Source organism: Drosophila innubila, assembly GCF_004354385.1.
Source record: "Drosophila innubila isolate TH190305 chromosome 2R unlocalized genomic scaffold, UK_Dinn_1.0 1_C_2R, whole genome shotgun sequence".
NCBI lineage: Eukaryota > Metazoa > Arthropoda > Insecta > Diptera > Drosophilidae > Drosophila > Drosophila innubila.
Window position 1 is genome coordinate 11,042,608 of NW_022995374.1, and position 18,627 is coordinate 11,061,234.

The window sequence follows — 18,627 nt, forward strand, 5'->3', positions numbered from 1 at the left end:
GATAGAGTACTTGAGGTTGGCCAATTGATTGAGAGTGCGAGTTAAGCGACCTGCTGATTGATGGCTACGACACCTCACATACTCACATACAGCAGGCAAAGCCATTAAAGTGTTACTTAAAGGATTAAGAAGGGAAAACAGTTGTCAAGTGGAAATTTTGAGGTGAGCTTCATTTAATGAACAAATTTCATAGAAAGCTAAATCTGAGATACAAGAAAATTTAATACAGCTTAGAATGCAGAATTCAAGAGAAACCTTTTTACTTAAGTTTTTTTTATGTTATCCCTCTTAAAAGTCCTGTTTACTACTTGCTTTTTAGATTTTACTACTCCTCCAGTAGTATTATTTCTACATGAATCTCTTCCACTTGGAATTCCGATAAATCGAGTTCTTTAATTTAAAACTTTTTGATTTTCTAAATCTAAACACTTAAGACAAGAAAAAGTATGTTATGGATTTTGAATGACTTCCCTTAATATTTGAAACTTCATCAAATCGGCTGTTTTTTAGATCCTTTAAATTTTGAAAATAAGCGGGAATTACAATGCAACTTGCAGCGTGAATATTGTAAACATTGGAAAAAAAATGTAAATGTGGAAAAAGGTAATCAAGATATGTAAAAAAAAGTTGAGAGCTTAGACCCAATAATGGCATTCGTGTTTTGTATGGTATAACTATTAAATAGTCACAGGTATCAACAATGATAAGTTCAAAGATTCTTAACAAACAAAATTTTACCGTTTTTGACTCTTTGTTTTTTAAAGTAATAATAAATCCCTTTTTGCCAAACGAAAACTTACAAGTCGCTAGATATATATTAATCCGACAAAAAAAACCTCTACGTGAGGTAAAAGTCTAGTGACGAAAGCAATTTCTAGTCCCAAAGTTTCTGATATCCAATTTTGTGACGAAAAAATTAAGGTTAATTTAAAAATGTTAAGTAACTTGTGGGCGGTTACAGTCGAGCACGCTCGAGAGTAGGATACCCTGTGCCCAGGTACTCTGTAGTTAGGTTGGTTTTCGACCAATTGTTCCTATGGCAGCTATATGATATATGGAACCAAATTTAACCAAATTTGGTCAGAATGTACAAAACCAACATTAATGCATATTTTAACAGTTTGGTTAAGACATCTACAAACTACAACTGTGCTTCTATCAACACCTATTTTCCTCTCTCACTCTCTATCTCTCTCTCACGCAACAAATTTAAGTCTGCCAAAGGCTGCTGCAAGTGCTTATTTAATGAGATTTTTAAAGCGTAAATTTTAAGTTTATTTTTTACAATGATAACGACCTGCGTATGGTATGCAGGAACCTACATACCAAATTTGAAGTCTCTAGCTCTTATAGTCTCTGAGATCGACGCGTTCAAACAGACGGATAGAAAGACGGACAGGGCTAGATCGACTCGGCGGTTAATCCTGATCAAGAATGTATATGCATAATGGAGTCTGTCAGGGTATAAGAAGGTACGCCTAAAAGCCCTCAAACATACCTTTTCAATGATACATAGGATATATATATTTCGAATTTAATTATCTTTAGAACTAGTTTTCGGATTTGGGTGATCAAGGTATTAATCGACGCGTATTTTTGATAAAAAATTTTCAAAAACAAACAATTTTACCTAAATGCCCTAACGGCCCCATTAGCTGCAATCATTTTAATTTTTCCCCTCCCACTTACACCCCCTTATCTCATGAGCCAGGTGGGTTAGCAAAAGTTTAAGCTCGCCACTTTGTTAGTTAGACTTAACCTTTCGATCGGTATATAACTCAATCTGTTCGGACAGCTGTATATATTGCTAGTCGCCTTTCGCACCCTTCGTGCTGCTTTCGTCACTAGCGCAGACTGCCGTCTGCAGTGACAGTTGAAGCCAAGGAATTTGAATTTCCAGTTGTCAGCTGTTTTTCCTGTTGTTTGTTTATTTTATTGCTGCTATGTTATATACAATTCTATAAATTGCACATTACACGTTCAATGAATCAAGACGCTTTCTCTTGACAAAATTTATTTGTCGTTCCTGTCAACCTGTTTATAATTCCTATACTACTACATGCACTATAGTCTTTTCACTTCCAACTTGTAAGTTTCCATATAAAGAACTACATAATATTAAAAGTATCTCATCTACTTGTGAGTTTCTACTTGCTGTGGATGTAATTCCTTATATAAGTATTATAACACATTATAGACTATCTAGCGTGACTTTTCTCCACCTTTCAGTTGATAACTTTAAGGGGTAGGATCTCTGCTAGTTTGAGAATCCTTCTCAGTTTCTATTTGTTGTTCCTGTTGCAGGCAAAAGCAAAGCAAAACTTTCGCTTATGCAAAATGTAGGTCACTGTGTTGGATTCCAACTAAAGTTTAGATGGAGATTCTCCTGCCCTTCGTACTTCAAGCGTTGCCATAGGTTGCTGTCCGCTTTTGTTGTTATGTGCAAATATTTTCCATTTAATTAACGCATGAAAACTAGCTGCTAAAATGACGACTGGACGGGCGAAGAGATGCAGGGACAGGGGGAGTGCTCTGTCGCAGCAGATTAAAATAAATTGCATAGAAATTTATCATCAGAATCTGGGGCCAGACAACAACAACAACAACAACAACAACAGCAACAACAACAACAACTTGACACAGTTGCAAAACTTGGCAAGAAAGTGGAGCTTAGGGTCAAATTATATTTATATATATGTATAGGCGTGTGCGTGTATATGTGTGTGTGTGGCATAATTAATCATAATAAAACCAAAGACAGCAACGAACCAGGTAAATTGCGAGAACCAGTCGGAGAAAAAAGGCCACAATTTTCTAGCATTTTCTTTGCCATCAAAATAAATGAGCCAATTAAGCCAACCACAAGTGAAAATGGCCGCCAAAAGCTTCCGTCTCCGTCTGCGTTTCCGTCTCCTGATGAGGGTAGCCCAAAGACAAAAACGGGACCGAAACCGAAACAGAAACCGAAGTCTCTGGTTCAGGTGTTGCGCATCATCATCAGTGTCTGGCATTGGGTTGGCGATGCTTTTTCACGGGTTCTGTCAATTTATGCAGCTGCTGTTGAAATTTATTTATTTCTCTTGGAAATTCCACTTTACTTGGAGAATACGAGTACGAGTATTTGAGAGTTGGGAGCTGGGAGTTGGGCGTGAAGGGCGTTGACTTGAGGTTAAGTCGTTTGAAAATTTCCCTCTAATGAAACTAAAAGAGCCGCTAATTGTTGCACCTTTCTCAAGTTCTCAACATGGTGTCGCATCTTCTCAGTGGCTTTCGACGTGGAATTCCCTGCGGTTGCTAATTGAAATCAATTTGCTTTGTGTGTTGTCCCATTAAACGATCTGTGGAGTCTTGAGAGTAAATGAAGTTGCTCATTTGATAAATAAAGTAGTTTGTTGGACAATATTCTGTGAATGACCAGCAATTTTAACAATCTATCTGTATTTTGTTTATTCATTATCTCTCTTTTTTGTGTTTTTCCTTTCAGGTACGTAATGATCGTCCTCATCTATGGAATTTCCGTTAAAAAACAAGTACCCCGAAAGCTATTTATAGTTTGACTACAGATCTCTATGCGAAACTGTTTACTAAATAATGCGTCAGTAAGTACGTCATACTTGAAAATATTTGCACAATATTAGCAGAGCTTAGCACGAGCTCGTAGATTAGTGTGAGATTATGCAGTTAATGATATGAATGTCAGCGTTATAAAGGCAGAATCTTACATTGTTTGGCCAACTAAATATTTTGTATAGTGCTAATTGGAAATAAACAAACACTTACTTAGTATCAAGATGTGAGTCCAGAACTGTGAAAAAAGTCAACGCAATTTCACTTTTTTGTTTGTATGTATTTAATAATTAGTTCACTTATCATAAGGGCTTAAAGCTAAAACGCAACTGAAACTAATTAGAACTGTGGCATGTAACTAAGCACAAATCATGTGGCAGCTGTTCGACTCCGGTTGCAAGTTCCCCATCGGTTTTTGCCACAACAGCAGAAGCTGAAGGGACAACTGTTTGAGGTCCACTTGCATTTGCATGTAGATGCAATTGGAGCTCCTTCTCCGCCCCACAGAAGACCGCAAGGGCAATGGAGGCGCCCAGCAGCGAACCGGCCAGAACATCCGACCAATGGTGTTTGTAATCCGTGACACGACTCAGGCCGATAAATGTGGCGAGTCCGACGAGCATCAGCTGGCACAAGGGCCGCAGCAAAGTGGACGGCGTTGGCCAACGGATACGTTGTAAATAGAGAACCATAAAGATGAGTCCGTAGAAGGCCATCGCCGAGTGGCCGCTCGGAAAGGAGACATGGACATCGCGAATCATCTCCTCAGTGGCACCCGAGAGCTTCGACTGGCAGGTGTAGTCGATGTGGTAGACATGACTCTGACCAGGTCCTGAATCATTACAAGAGCTGCCATCCGGAAACAGTGGTCGACATATTGCAAGGAAGTGAGGACGCAGCCGGCCAATCAACTGCTTGCCCATGTCCTTGATAAACTGCTCCGCCACATGTCCAAAGAGAAACCAGCGCACTGTGTTGTAAACTGGCCAGAACTTAACCCAGCGTGAGCCTGCTCCAGATCGCCTCCAGCACCGATAGCTCTCGAGGATTACAAGTGCGGCTAGGGGCAGGTTGAAACTTGTCCAGTGAAGCATCGCGGATGTTACAGTGTTCTCCTTGTAGGGATACATCAACGACTCGTCATCGCAGAAGAAGCCACGTTGTGTTGGGCGTCCCCAAATACGGCGGAAGTTCTTACCCAGTGCGAGTATTCCGCCCAGCAGCACCACATCGATAAGAAGGCGCAGATTCGCGCTTTGGACTGACATCCAGTTGAGCGCCAGATCGACACTCATGTTTCGCTCGGTTCAACGATTCGCGCTTCACTGATCGCCCCGAGAAATCGAGCTCTTTGTTGAAGCCGCTGTCTCGATCAAGAAACATTCCGACACTTAACGATTTCAGCTTCGTTACAGCGACTTGAAATACTTGTGTGCTTAATTTTCATAACAATAGCAAAGTGAAATATTAAAAAATTGATCTACAGAGCACCTTTAATACTCTTACAAGTGGAGATCAACCATTTTCCAAGCAAAACTTTCAAAGTTTACTTGTAGATTCTTGGCTGCCATAACAGAAATTAATTCCTTAAAATAACTATAGAAATACTTAGTAAAATACTCTCCGAAACACCTATAGATTTACGTTTTACTGGACAAACATTTTACAGTTAATTTATTCTTTAAAGAAATTATTTTATTAGAATCTTTGCATGTACCAATTAATATTATTAAAGGAATACGTGTTTGGAATGTTCATGGAACATTTTTGAATGTAAATGTAGATATACTAAGTGGGATACTTCCGAAAAAACTTAAATATAGAAACACTTCTGGATACAGTTCTCTGTTTCATTCAAAACTAACAGTTTCATGTAATAATTACACTAGGCAACAAATTTAAACTTTTTGGCTATTACAAGAACCAAACCCATTTTTTTTTTATAGACATGGTTACAAACGACGAAAAACACTTTTTGTTTTTTCTATGTTGAGTTTTTTTTTTTAGAATTTTTTAAAATTTGCCTTTTTTTAATACTTTTTTTCAGAGGTGCGCCCACATTTGCCATCAAAAAAAGTAGGTTAGATTTGTGTAATTTTTTGGCTGTTGCCTAGTGTTATTTACCTGCTGAGTACTAAGCAAAGAGGTCTAATTTGCTTACAATCATAGTCGGATAGACACTAGGTTCATTTGCTTTCTACAATAATACTCTCTCTTTCTTACCTAATAAGTATTGACGTTATCTGTTCAGAATGAGCGCAATAAGAGGGTAAATCACTATAGATTTGTGTATCAAAGTTCGCACTTGTCTTGGCAAATTCTCAGTATAAGACAACTGATGTTGTCGTTATCTGTTTAGAATTAATTCACTAATAGGGAACATTCCTATTAATTTAATATAGCAGTAGAAAGTAGTAGTATTTCCAAAAGTCCGCGTCACCAAACTTAAATTCGTACTAGTCTTGGGTTATTTTCGGTATAAGACAACTGATAAGAAGTTAATGCCGAGGCACGTGTCGAGGGATCTACCCTACTTAGATGTGTTTTTATTTTTGCCTCTGGTCTGGCCTTGAAGGTTCACATAACACGCGAGTTTTTTTACGAGATAGAATACGAAACTGTCTGCTCAAATTTTATAATTATATTGTGCGGTTGGAAACAAAATTATAAGTGTCGAGTGAACGAACTTTGAGTTAAAGCTCATAAAAATTATAGATTTCTCTTCACAAAGTTGGTGTCGACTGACATACATTTTCATATTTATGATTCACACAGTACACAATTAATATGCAAATAATGATAAATACTATTAAATAACTTTTTTTATTTCTACCCGAAATATTAATTTTTTTTTTTTTCTCAAAAATAAACAAGTTCCCACGATTATTCAAAGGGCTTATCGCAAACAAATCTTAAGTCTAATTCAATTCCCCCTTTTTTCATGCATCTTAAATATGACGCAGCAGATACAGAATGTACGGCATGAGCTCGACTATAAAATACCCAGTAATCTATTCAAGTGTCAGCTACTCGTAAATAACATTTTAGCTATATATGTTTTGTTGTGATATGCCAGGATTTTAAAATTTTAAAAAGTTTAAGTATTCATCATTTAAGTATACCGATTTTTAGACATTTTTCAGGTGGAAACTATGGAGATAAATACTAAGCACTGCTTGTGAGTCACTAATTAATCTCCATCGATTTTTACGTGTTATATAGACAAATGCCAAGACTTTGTTTGTGTTCCCAAAACATACTTAAAAACGGACTTTACAAATAAGATAAGTAATGAGATCATACATTTGGAGAAACAAATAAATGAAAATTAAAATGGGCCAAGTGCAAAGTTATTTTTCGAGTAATTTCTGTCTGTAATGAAACGCATCGAAGCATGAACCGGGCAAATAATACTCATCATAATTCGGAATGTGGTTTTTTATATTTATTACATAAATACTACGAGCAAATGGAATACAGTTTGATGGACCTAGAATGTAGAATGTGAATACATTGAATATGATAAACATAGACGTATGGTAACTATACAAATGCACATGAAAGATTCGACAATATACGATATGAGGAATCTGGAATTCTTAAATCTAAACAAGAATATCGGAATGTAACTACTCTCAAAATTCTCTTTGCTTTTGCTTCACAGGTAACTCATTTTTTAATAGCACGGGCGCGTTATCTTCCCTATACATGTGTTTTATTTGGTATGGAATGCTTTAGTTTTAGTTAGATTTGCACTTTATCTTGGACTTTATCAAAATCTTTACTATACTTTGGTACAATACTGATCGTCGTTGTAGCTGCCGTTGACACAGTATGGGGGCGGGGTGCTGGGACAGACCTCCTCTTGAAGGGTTGCCGAGGTGTCCTCTCTCCTCAGGCCGCCACCGAGAACGACATCGTGGAACTGCGGCTTGAAGAAGTGGGCAATGTAGTGGGCGGTGATCAGTGCCCCAACGACTCCAATCAACGAACCGGCCAGCACATCCGACCAATGATGCCAGCTGTCCATGACGCGGCTAAGTGCAGTGTACCAGGCCATCATGATGAGCACAAACTGGAGGAAGTGGCGAGCCAGCTTGGAGCTGCGCCAAGTCAACTTGCGTTGCAGGTAGAGTGCCACATAGAGCAGTGAGTAGAAGGCGAGGCTGGAGTGGCCGCTGGGGAAGCTGAGGCGTGTCTGCCGGACATCTGCTATTGAGTACCCCTCTCCAGCGCACTCGTAGTTCTCCACATACCGGTGCAAGTTGGCCGGATCGCTGCAGACGCTGCCGTCACTGAGTTGCGGCTGACAGACAGCGATGAAGTGAGGTCTCAGCCGTCCAATCGTGTACTTGCCCACCTCGGTGGCATCGAAGGTGAGCAGCATGCCGAAGCCGAAGTAAGCGATCTGGCGGCCCAACTCCACGTACCACGCAGACATCTGGAAGCCAAGCAGCTGAACCGTCGCGGACAGCTCTCCCGCTCGCATGTAGCGCACATACTCGACCACGACGAAGATCAGGAGCGGCAGTACACCTGTCAGCAGACCCAGCATCACGGGAGTCACCGTGTTGTTCCTGAAGGGATACCGGATGCTCTCATCGTCGCAGAAGAATCCTCGGCGCGCCGGCTCCACGGCGAACTCATAGATGCAGATGGGTATAACCAGCACCACCACGATCAGCAGCTCGATGAGGAAGCGACGGGTCAGTTGCCGCTGAGCGTCCGAGGCACTTTCCGTCACCCTCTCCCGCCCCCGCTCCCGCTCCCTCTCTCTGTCCGTCCGCGTGTCGACCCCGGTACTGTGCTCATTGGCGACGTCGCGCATTTTGTCGTCGTCGTCTGTCCCGATGCTTTTTTAATTAGTTAATATTCCAATTTTATGCTGTCTAATTAAGTTTGGGCTCTGTTTCGGGTTCGTTGCTTTTTTAATACCCGTCGGACTCGCTGGCGTCGCGTCGCGTCGCGTCGTTTCGGGTTCGTTGTCAATTTCTGACTGAACTGGCCTCGAGTGGGTAACGTTCTTTTAATTTAACGATCATTTCATGCTCCGCGACGCTCTAACTTTATTGTTTTCAGACTCTCGCTCTCTCGATCACTCTCTGACAGAGGGCTCTGTCACTCTTTCTTTCTTTTTATGTGCACCACAGCAAGTATTCTGCACTAGACGAGATTAGAAAACAGCCTACTTGCAGTCCACGGAGTACACTGAAAGAAAAGGTTCACATTATAAGGTAGAGCTACATGTTTTAAGATTTAGTTATGATAAAATATAAACAGACTTTTTGTTTACTTATGTTAAACTTAAGTACACCAATTTACTGTAGTCTTTCGCTCAGTGTCTTAATGTCTCATCGCTCTCACCCGAAGAGAACTGAAAAAAGCTCAAGATCATTTTGATAAGATAAATGAACTCGTGTTTTAGATAACAGCAAATGTACTCGCTCAATCTGCCCACACACAATATTTGTGCTAATTCATTGCAATTCAGCTCGTTTTGAGGCAATTGTGCAAATACTTAAACTTGGACAAGTTAGCGGTTTTTGACTGATGTCGGCAATTAAGGAAAGTTGTTGTTTAATTTCGATTGTACGTGAATGACTTTCACCTGTTCCTCGAGTACGACTGATATAAGTAGGAGAAGCACGATTAGTGGCCAATACTCGTATCTTAGGTCAATAGGCGAGTGACTCACTCGCTTTACTCATCATCATCAGCATTGTCGTCGGCTGGGTCTGAGTACTATAGTCGTCTATTGTTGTGGGCCAGTGATGCATAAAATAGGCGCGTCGCACGCACCCATTGAGATTTGCATTATCATCTATAAGTCGGCAGCAGAAAGTGCAACACTCTCAATACACAACATGAAGAAGGCGAAGAAGAAGAAGATCATGCGGCATGTGGCACGCTAATCTGTTGCACTCTTCTTCAAGAATGGCCCCCATTGTGTATGGCTCTGATCTTTGCGCCCCCAACCGACGTCGACGTCGACGTTGCCGTCGGCAGCGGCGTCTGGCTGCGGCAACTTCTGCTCAACTGCCCCCAAAAAACGCATGTGACATATGCACAAAGTTGAACAGTCAATTGCATTAAAAAACATACAGGCCACTCACACACACTCCTTCTCTACTCATACTTATACTTGTATTCGTATTCGTATTCGTACTCGTACTCGTACTCGTATTCATAGTCGGAGTCGCAGTCGCAGTCATAGTGGGTCGTCAAATGGCGCGACCTTTAATTGAATGAATAAGCGACATTTGATTGAATTAAGGCTTCGCTCTCTCAGTATGAGTTTCTCTCTTTTTAACATATTTCACACTTTACACTGTTCAAAAAAATGTTTTAAAATCAAGATTATAATCTCAAAACAAAGAATTTTACTCTAAAAAAATTTGTTGAGAACATAAAATTAACGTTAGACAACACCTTTTTGCTTTTTAGATCATTTCAAATTAACATATAAAAAGAAAAGGAATATTTTTAAATTTATAATTTATTTATTTATAATTTTTTTTAAATTTATAATTGGGTTTTGAGATTGTCTTATTAAAAGAACACAATGCTATATTTAAAATAAATGTTCTTGATTTTCGAAGTTAATCTTTTTTTCAGTGTACAGATATGCATATGTATGTATTCTCCAACTGGCGCTTATTTTGCTTCTGTTTGACTGTTGTGCTGTTGTGCGGGGTTAACCGTTAACCGTTGGCATTTTAAAATGCACTTTGAACTTAAATCGCTTATTTTTTATTGCATAAAAACAATAAAGAACTCTGTTAACATTCACAAATTGCTGCATTAACTTTAAATTTAATTGAAGTTCAATTTAAACTCAATAAACTACATATGTATCAATATTGTAATTGATCTTTGGGTTAAATTGTCTCTATCGTTTTTTTTTCGATAGAACTTTTGTTTCACATAAAGTGCACTCACTTATATTACAAGTAGATTTTTCCCTCCTTCTTATGTATTTTTTTTGCAATTCACTTTAGTTGCGTACAGCTGCACCACGCACCATAATGCAACATAACCGTAAACATAAACGACAATTGTTCAACTTGACGATCGATCGTTTATTAGTTTTACGATCCACTGCCACTGTGCTGATCCGAATGTAAACTTGGAAGCGCCGTTTGCCGACGCCGACGCCGACTGAATGAAAACAAATGCCATGAAGCGTTGTTTGTTGTTGACTTTGTAAACAAATCGCTCTCTTGTCTGTTCACTTGTCCACTGTCCACAAATGGCTATTGTTGTTGTTGTTGTTCTCATCATTGCTTAACGATTGCAGTCGCATTGGTTATGCCATTGACAGGGCGAGAGAGAGAGAGTGAGAGAGCCAGTTAATAGGTGGCAGAGAGTAAGCTTCGTTGTGGACTGCGATTGTGTGTGTGGACTGTGGACTGTGGTCAGTGTGCTTTCACTTGTTGTGTGGATTGCAAGCTAACTGCTGGTTTGAAACTTGGCTGATCGCTATGGTACGCAATTGAAACACATTCCACAATGAGTTCTCGTATCCTTAAATGTTGTAATTTATTGACGTTTGTACTAATCTTAATCATAAAAATCTTTCAACTAATAGCCATAAGTGGCACGATTGTAGTAACCAGCATATCCGTATATCTGTTCGTTCCTTGGCCACTGCCGACGCTTCACTCTCACCTGCCGAAACAGGTGGGCCACAAAGACCGCCAGATAGGAGGCCAGAGCGGCGCCCAGGAACATTCCGGCAGCCACATCCGAGATATGATTCTGGTTTGTGGAGATTCGTTCCAGGCCCACGAGCAATGCCATCGCGCCACAGGCAAGTTGCAGTGTTGAACGGAGCAGCCGCAACCAGGAGGCAAAGAGGCGAGCCTGGGCATAATAGATCAGAAAGAACATGGCGTAGCTCGTGCTGGCCACAAATCCGCTGGGGAAAGAGTGACGGACCTGGGAAAGGAGCTCCAATGAGGCAGCGAACTCGGTGCAATTGTAGTCCTCAATGTAATTGGAGGCATTAGACGCTGGCTGCACGGCACAGTTCTCCTCGGCATCCTCCCCGCCCCAAGTGGGTTGGCATACATCGAAGAAGTACGGACGGAGGCGACCAGTTGAAACCTTGGTTATTCTAATGACCAGCAGTGCCAATCCCAGGCCAAAGAGATACACGCCGATGATCTTGTAGCACTCGCTGATGAAGCTGGGAATTCGGGCGCCGACGAAGACGAATCTCTGCTTCAATTCCGCGGAACTGGGCACGAAGGCAGCCCGCAGCAGCTCGACGACGAGGATGAAGGCTGCGGGAAGAGCCACCACCACGATGGTGAGGTGCACCTTGGTCAGCCAGGGCTGGCGATACGGATAACGAAGACTGGCATCGCTGCAGTGGAATCCTCGTTGGACAGTCTCCAGCTGCTGGGGCAGCACCACCAAGGCCACACAGTAGACGCCCAGCAGCAGCAGAAAGTCAATGATGAGCCGCGAGAGAAGTCGCGTGTTCGGATTGCCGCACATTTTGACACTGCCTCAAGATTTCGGCTGATGAAGCTGATGGCTAAAAGTGCTGTAGCTCTGTCCGAGACGACAGCTTATTTACATGTCTATCGGAGTTACGACTGGCCGAGTTGGCTACACTATGAAAACTTGTTTCAAAGACTCTACTCGCCTCGTTCTCAGTCGGAATCTCGGAAACAATGCACAGAGCCCAAGTCCAAGTAGCCGTGGCATTCCCATGTTGTTTATCGATTGCTTAAGTATGCAAATCTTTATTAATTTATTCCTTATTTCTCAACATTTCAGTGTCGGCCTGTCTGCGTATAATCTCTGCGCTTTCGAAATGCCTTTTATCAGCGGCTATTCTATGAGTTCTTCTGGGTTCTTAGGGCTATATTTTGCAAAACAATCATTTCTTTTAAACAAAAGCAAAAGTTACTGTAAAAGTTTGCGGACTTTGTTTAAAAATTCAATATATAATCAGAGGGGGCATTGTCATAGAAGTTTCCCGTAACTGTTTTCAAGCGATCTCAATGAAATTCCTGACTCATAATATCAGTTTAAGTACATTTCGATAGGCGTATTAGAGTGGCTCAATTTTATTCGCAACCAAGCGGTTGTCAAAATCATAATCTATGATGAATTCTAAGCCAGTATAAAAATAAAATCCCATTTTTAAGCAGAAGCTATTCGTATTTTATACTTCGACAATGTTCTGTCAAAAAAATAAAACAATTCTGAAGGTCCCAAATAGGTGGCGATTTATGTTGAACTTAGAGATTAGAATTAGTTCCGGGTCGTAAAAATTGACAAATTGTCATACTAATAATCTTGCGATTATTTTGTTCCAATTAGTTATCGGAAGGAGTATTATTTTAGAAGATTAGAATAGATAGAAATATTCTTAGGGTATCTCAATTAATATTAGTTGTAATATATTTCGAGATGTGAGAAAGTGGGAATAATACTCTTATCCGAGTGTATACATTAATTATAGTACAAGACTCAGTTAAAATCTATTTCGAGATGCCAGTACAAGTATCTCGGATTAATAAACTGTTCCACTTTGTTAACTTTCAGCTGAGTTTTTTCATTCTCTTTACATGTTCGCATCTCGATAGACCCAATCAATGAGGCACTTTCTACATAAGCTTTAGCTTAATTCCGAGGTGCATCATCTCCAATATTTCATAGTTCAAAAATTATCCAGATGATTAATAAACTTTCTATGAAATGAAACATTTTGGTTAAAGTGTTAAATCGATAATATCGTTAGATCGTAAGATCGTAATTTCATATGTTTTTTTATTAGGCTAAATTACAGAAACAAAACAGAAATATGTGCGAGAGTGAGGCTCCAACGAGTTAAAAAAGCACCTGCCTCGCATCTCGTCATAAGTATGGACTAAATTACGTGCATGCAAATAGTTGGACTCAAGGCACGTATCCGTAGTTGTGATAGGGTTGAGCGTATTGCGCCTGCGCCGGATGCGCCGCCAGATAAGGCAGCGTGCCGAAGGTGTATGCGGGCAGGGCGGGAGGCATTCCGTTTTGAGGGACAGCAGCTGTCGTATTGGAGTGCGCTTGAGATTGAGATTTTGTGGAGCTCTTGGGCGAGACCTGAGTCTTCTTGAGGGTGTTGGCCGAGTAGCCGGCACGATTCCAGCGCTTGAAGGCGAACAAGTCGGCCACATAGACACTGGTTAGCCAGGCGAAGACGATGCCACAGAAAGCGCCGGCCAGGACATCGGACCAATGATGCCAGAAGTCGGTGATCCTGGTGAGGGAGACGTACCAGCCGAGCAAGACGAAGATGAACTGCAGCAGATGCTTCAGTAGCTTGGAAATGCGAGTGCTCAATGCCGCCTGCAGGTAGATTGCCAGGTAGAGCATCGAGTACATTGTCAGACTGGCATGGCCACTGGGAAAGGATTGATTTAGCTGCCCGGAGAGGAAGTCCGTTATATTGGGATTGCCGCAGGTGTAGCTGCTGATGTAGCGTCCCACATTCTGGGAATCCTGGCAGGTGGATCCATCCGGCAGCAGCGGCTGGCAGACTGCAAAGAAGTGAGGACGCAGTCTTCCAATGCACACCTTGGTCAGCAGCATGGTAAACGTCATCATGGCCAGGCCAAAGAGAAAATAGCCCTCCTGCTTGTACAGCTGTGCCAGCCGATGCACGATTCTGCAGCCATCCTGCTTCCCCTCCCTTGCTCCTGGCTTCACGGCAACTGGCAACTGCTTAAAGAGCTCCACCACAAGGATCACGGTCATGGGCACGCCCCACGTTATTCCGATAAGCAGTGCTGTTCCAATTGTGTTCTCTTTGAGCGGATAGCCCAATGACTCATCTCCGCAGAAGAAGCCGCGCTTGAAAGGCTTCACAAACTTGGTGAGCAGCCAACAGGCCACCACGAGAGCTGCCCACAGCAACAGGTCACATATTCCGCGGGCCAACTTGCTATACTTGGACATGGCGTTAACCGTTTGCCGACTGCCAACTGCCGACTGCGATGACGAGGTCTCAACCGACTGCCAAACCGCGCTTAACTAACCGACCAGCGTCGCTTGAATATCTTGTCTGACTCTGGCTCCAACTTTGCCGTGATTTCCTCTCCCTCTCTCGCTCTCTTTCTCACTGTGTCGCTCTCTCTCTCTCTCGCTTGTCAGTTGTTCTCAGAGCTCTTTGCGGTCTGTCAGTCACATGCGAATACTCAAACACGAATCGTCTTTGCTACCGCTCAGTGCGTACTACACTCGCACCCACCTGCTCCCTTCTCCGTCCCAAGTCCCTTGTCCCTCGCAATCCCTCCACTGTTGCCTGGTAACGGGCAAAGCTGCCCATCAACAAGCCATAAACAATTATTGTTTATTTATTTGTCTGTTTCTCTGTCTATAATTATAAATGTGATTTCACAGTATTATTTTTGTTGGCCATAAAATAATTGGAGTACTTCACAATAAGGTAAATAGATCCTACTTGTATATTCCGCCAATTGATTGTAAACAATCTGTTTACCTTTAGCTTAGTTACAGTTCAAGTCCCACATATCTTTGCTATGGACAAACTGGTTTCACTTAGCAGAGAAATTATTTAGCACTGCCAAAGCGAATCATATGTGGAACCTACCTGTAAATGTGGAACCCAACCAAAACTCGTTTCCAATGAGAGGGGGGGTGGGGTTCTCTCCTCTTTTTCTTTCCATTCGCTGGCATCTTCAGCAACTGCAACTGCAACTTCACTTTTGATGCGTGTGCATAATTTGTGTGTGGGCATGAAGTGGAACCACATCGAGGTGGACCAAACCACTGACCACTGAAGTGTTAAGACGACATAGAGGTAGGGGATATTCATAATTGGTGCTGCTTTTAAACTGATTCGAGCATGAGTTTGTGGCTTTTTAGGTTTTCTCTCAAAAACCAAGAAAGCCCCCATTCTCGTATGACTCAAGCATTGATTTCGCTGGAATAAAGATTCGTTGTCCAATGAAGCAGTCAGTGAATCTCGAGTGAATCCGCACCTGTATCTCCATCTCTGGCTCTACCTGTGTCAGCCGCAGACTGTGACGTCAGTCACATTCCTCGGACTGTGGCGTACTTTGGTATTTCACAGCTGTCGGAATGCTATGACGTTTTGACTGCGATTGCAGTCGAAAGCTTTTAAGCTCCACACTTGAAGAATGTGAGCAGAGCTTTAAGTGCTTAAACGGGTTTTGATTAGCGATTCTTGATTCTTGTTGTTTATTTGTGTTTCTTTGAATACTTTTACTAACTAAATTCGCAACTGACAGCACTTCTGACTCGTTAACTCGTCAAATTTACTTTATGTTTTTGTTAAACTATTTTTATCATTTTTGGATTTGAGTGTTAATTAATGATAATTATGATTTTGGTAATGGATTATTGTGGGTAATTCGAAATTATCATATTATTTTCTGAATAGAAATCTTGAATGCTTTGAACATTTTAGCATTTCACTACTAGATATAATTTTTTTCTTCCTTTTTTCATTCATATAATTCTCGTTTTATTTTTATCAACTATTTAATGTTTATTATGCACTTGTAGTCTAGACTTCAGGTTTATCTGGGCCGACGCTCAGTTTCCGCGAGTGCATTGCACGTGCACCGAATTAAAATCAATTTATTTTCATTTTATTTTAATTCTTTAATATGAAAAGCGATAATTCTTATATTTCTTTTCTTTGTTGGGATAGGTCATGTTTGCATGCTTGTGGGAGTTTGTACAACAATCATCTCAATATTCTCTTTTTAAATTGAATTGAATATATGAACGTTGTGCAATAATAACAGCATTGAATTATTAAAATTATTTTGCCTTATAGTCCATTCATAATTAGGCAGACAAATAAAATTTCAGCGCAATATAGACATTAGTTCTTTTTTGACAGATAATTTTGGTTAACGTGTGTGGCGTCAATTTGAGTTTGGGACAAAAAATTTCTGTTGTCCCATAAAATTTTTTTTTTGAGACGGAAACGGCGAAGAAAACTTAAGAAAAGTTGGATAAATATTATGGGGCTAATGCTCCTTCAGACTTACTGTGAAATATTTGTTTCGATAGTTTCATGGTGGCCGGACCTCCACTGCCCAATGATGTTGGATGACCAGAAAGTGATTCTACAAGGATTAGTATTGAGCGCATCCGCCATATTTAAGACGAGATTCTGCATTCGAAAAAGTTATTCTACCGATGGGTGCCGCGTTTTCTGACTCCGGACCACAAACACAAACATCGAAACCTTGGCTAAAATCAACGATTTGAGCTTCAATTAAATAATATAAAAAAAAATTTCGAAAAAAAAGTTTTTCATTCCCAAGGAGCTTACTTTTAACCCCACCTAATATCATTAAAAAAAAACCTCTTACGCGGTAAAAGTCTAGTGACGAAAGCCTAGCCACATTGCGCAAAAAATTCGACATTCCTCTTACCCAAAAATAGTATTTTTGTGCAGTGCAGATTGCCGAAGTAATTTTATTTATAATTATATTTATAATATTTACTTAACTTATATATTAAATTGCATATTGTTCGTCACAAAACTGAGTATCAGAAATTTTGGGGCATCTAGACTTTTGTCACTCGACTTTTACTGCGCAAAGAGGTTTTTTTTTGGATATTGAACCTACATACCAAGTCTGGTGTCTCTAGCTCTTATAGTCTCTGAAGTCTCGGTGTTAATACAGACAGACGGACAGACAGACAGACAAACGGACATTGCTATATCGACTCGGCTATTGATGAATATATATACTTAACACAATTTCTTTAAAACAAACTTAATAGACCCGTGTACTTTTTTTTAAGTACGGGGTCTAAAATGGGAAGTTTTGTTGTTAAGCTTTATGCTCCGTTTTCAGCTATATTGTCCGCTAGGCCGCTCAAATTTGGAATAGATAATCTATTCATCCACTGTTTAGATTTTTATAATTGTACCCAATATTTAAATTTTTAATTGTTTCGATAGCGTAAAAAGTTTGCTGGAAAATAATGTCTCTTCTCCTAAACACTGAAATAATTAATTTCTCAATTTTCAATCTAATTACTTTCGTAAAAATTCAAACTTCTATCATATTTAATTTAGTTCCCATTTGTTTGCTGAATTAAATAGGTCACAGTCTCTATAAACAGAACAAATAATAAAATATGAATCCTTCGCTACTATTTTTCCTTTTTGGAAGTTCATGTCAGTTTTCCAATGTGGTAAATATTTTTCTTACAAATCATTACAATAATGAAATCAACACATTCCAATTAATTTTTAGGTAACAAAGCTCGTGGTACAAAAGTCAACAGAATGTGAAAACTATAACCAAAACTACTTACGTAACTTATCTTTGAGCCTGAAAAATGCCGAAGTGAGCTTTGAAGTAGACCTAATCAGCCCATTAGTCTTGGGTGTCCGCATAAATTTGGATTTTTTCACACGCAAGCCAAATTCAAAAACCTACCAGATTTTCTATCAATACTCGTTTGATATGTGCACTATGATGAACAATCACAAGAACAACTTGTTTAAGAGGTGGTTCTCATCCATTTTTTCATATGGAAACTTAAAGGCGCACTGTCCAGTTCCAGCAAATCATTACTATATTCGAAATTATAATATAAATGATCTTATTATTCCCACATTTCTATTTACTGGCTTTTATCGCTTAACATTTAATATATTTCAAAATATAAATCAGGGTAGAAATAACGATCTCTTACTTTCCTGTTCAGTAGAAGTGGAAATTGAATAAAATAAAGAAAGTTATTATTGTCGTTAAGCTTGTGGTTTTCTTACTATCAGAAAATAAGCGGACGACAGTTCGCGCTAGTGACGAAAGCAGTTTGAAGGATGTGAAAGGCGACTAGCAATATATACAGCTAATATGGAAAGTTAGCTACTACTGTCCGATCAGATCGAGCTATATACCGATCGAAAGGTTTAGTCCTAACTAACAAAATGATTTGATTGTTATTTTATTTGCTATAAATACCGACTGCGTTTTTCTAATTAACCTGAACTATTTAAATACAAAAACTAAACGGGATAAGTTTTTATACCCGTTACTT

At 40.1% G+C, this 18,627-nt stretch overlaps 4 protein-coding genes across 4 annotated transcripts; all 4 read right to left on the minus strand.

Moving 5' to 3' along the window:
• Nucleotides 1-3,832: 3,832 nt before the first annotated feature.
• Nucleotides 3,833-4,890, minus strand: LOC117785733 (putative phosphatidate phosphatase). The gene has a single exon (XM_034623943.1). It carries the CDS (start codon nt 4,860-4,862, stop codon nt 3,903-3,905), a length of 960 nt encoding a protein of 319 aa, XP_034479834.1. The 5' UTR covers nt 4,863-4,890; the 3' UTR covers nt 3,833-3,902.
• Nucleotides 4,891-6,990: 2,100 nt separating this feature from the next.
• On the minus strand, nt 6,991-10,751 carry LOC117785731 (putative phosphatidate phosphatase). Its single transcript, XM_034623941.1, has 2 exons — nt 10,507-10,751; nt 6,991-8,775 (listed from the first exon to the last, which is right to left on the minus strand). Exon 2 carries the CDS (start codon nt 8,393-8,395, stop codon nt 7,352-7,354), a length of 1,044 nt encoding a protein of 347 aa, XP_034479832.1. The 5' UTR covers nt 8,396-8,775; nt 10,507-10,751; the 3' UTR covers nt 6,991-7,351.
• Nucleotides 10,752-11,081: 330 nt separating this feature from the next.
• Nucleotides 11,082-12,192, minus strand: LOC117785735 (putative phosphatidate phosphatase). Its single transcript, XM_034623944.1, has one exon. It carries the CDS (start codon nt 12,067-12,069, stop codon nt 11,149-11,151), a length of 921 nt encoding a protein of 306 aa, XP_034479835.1. The 5' UTR covers nt 12,070-12,192; the 3' UTR covers nt 11,082-11,148.
• Nucleotides 12,193-13,299: 1,107 nt separating this feature from the next.
• LOC117785732 (putative phosphatidate phosphatase) lies at nt 13,300-14,592 on the minus strand. Its single transcript, XM_034623942.1, has one exon. The coding sequence runs from the start codon at nt 14,521-14,523 to the stop codon at nt 13,483-13,485; it is 1,041 nt and encodes a 346-aa protein (XP_034479833.1). The 5' UTR covers nt 14,524-14,592; the 3' UTR covers nt 13,300-13,482.
• Nucleotides 14,593-18,627: the final 4,035 nt, after the last annotated feature.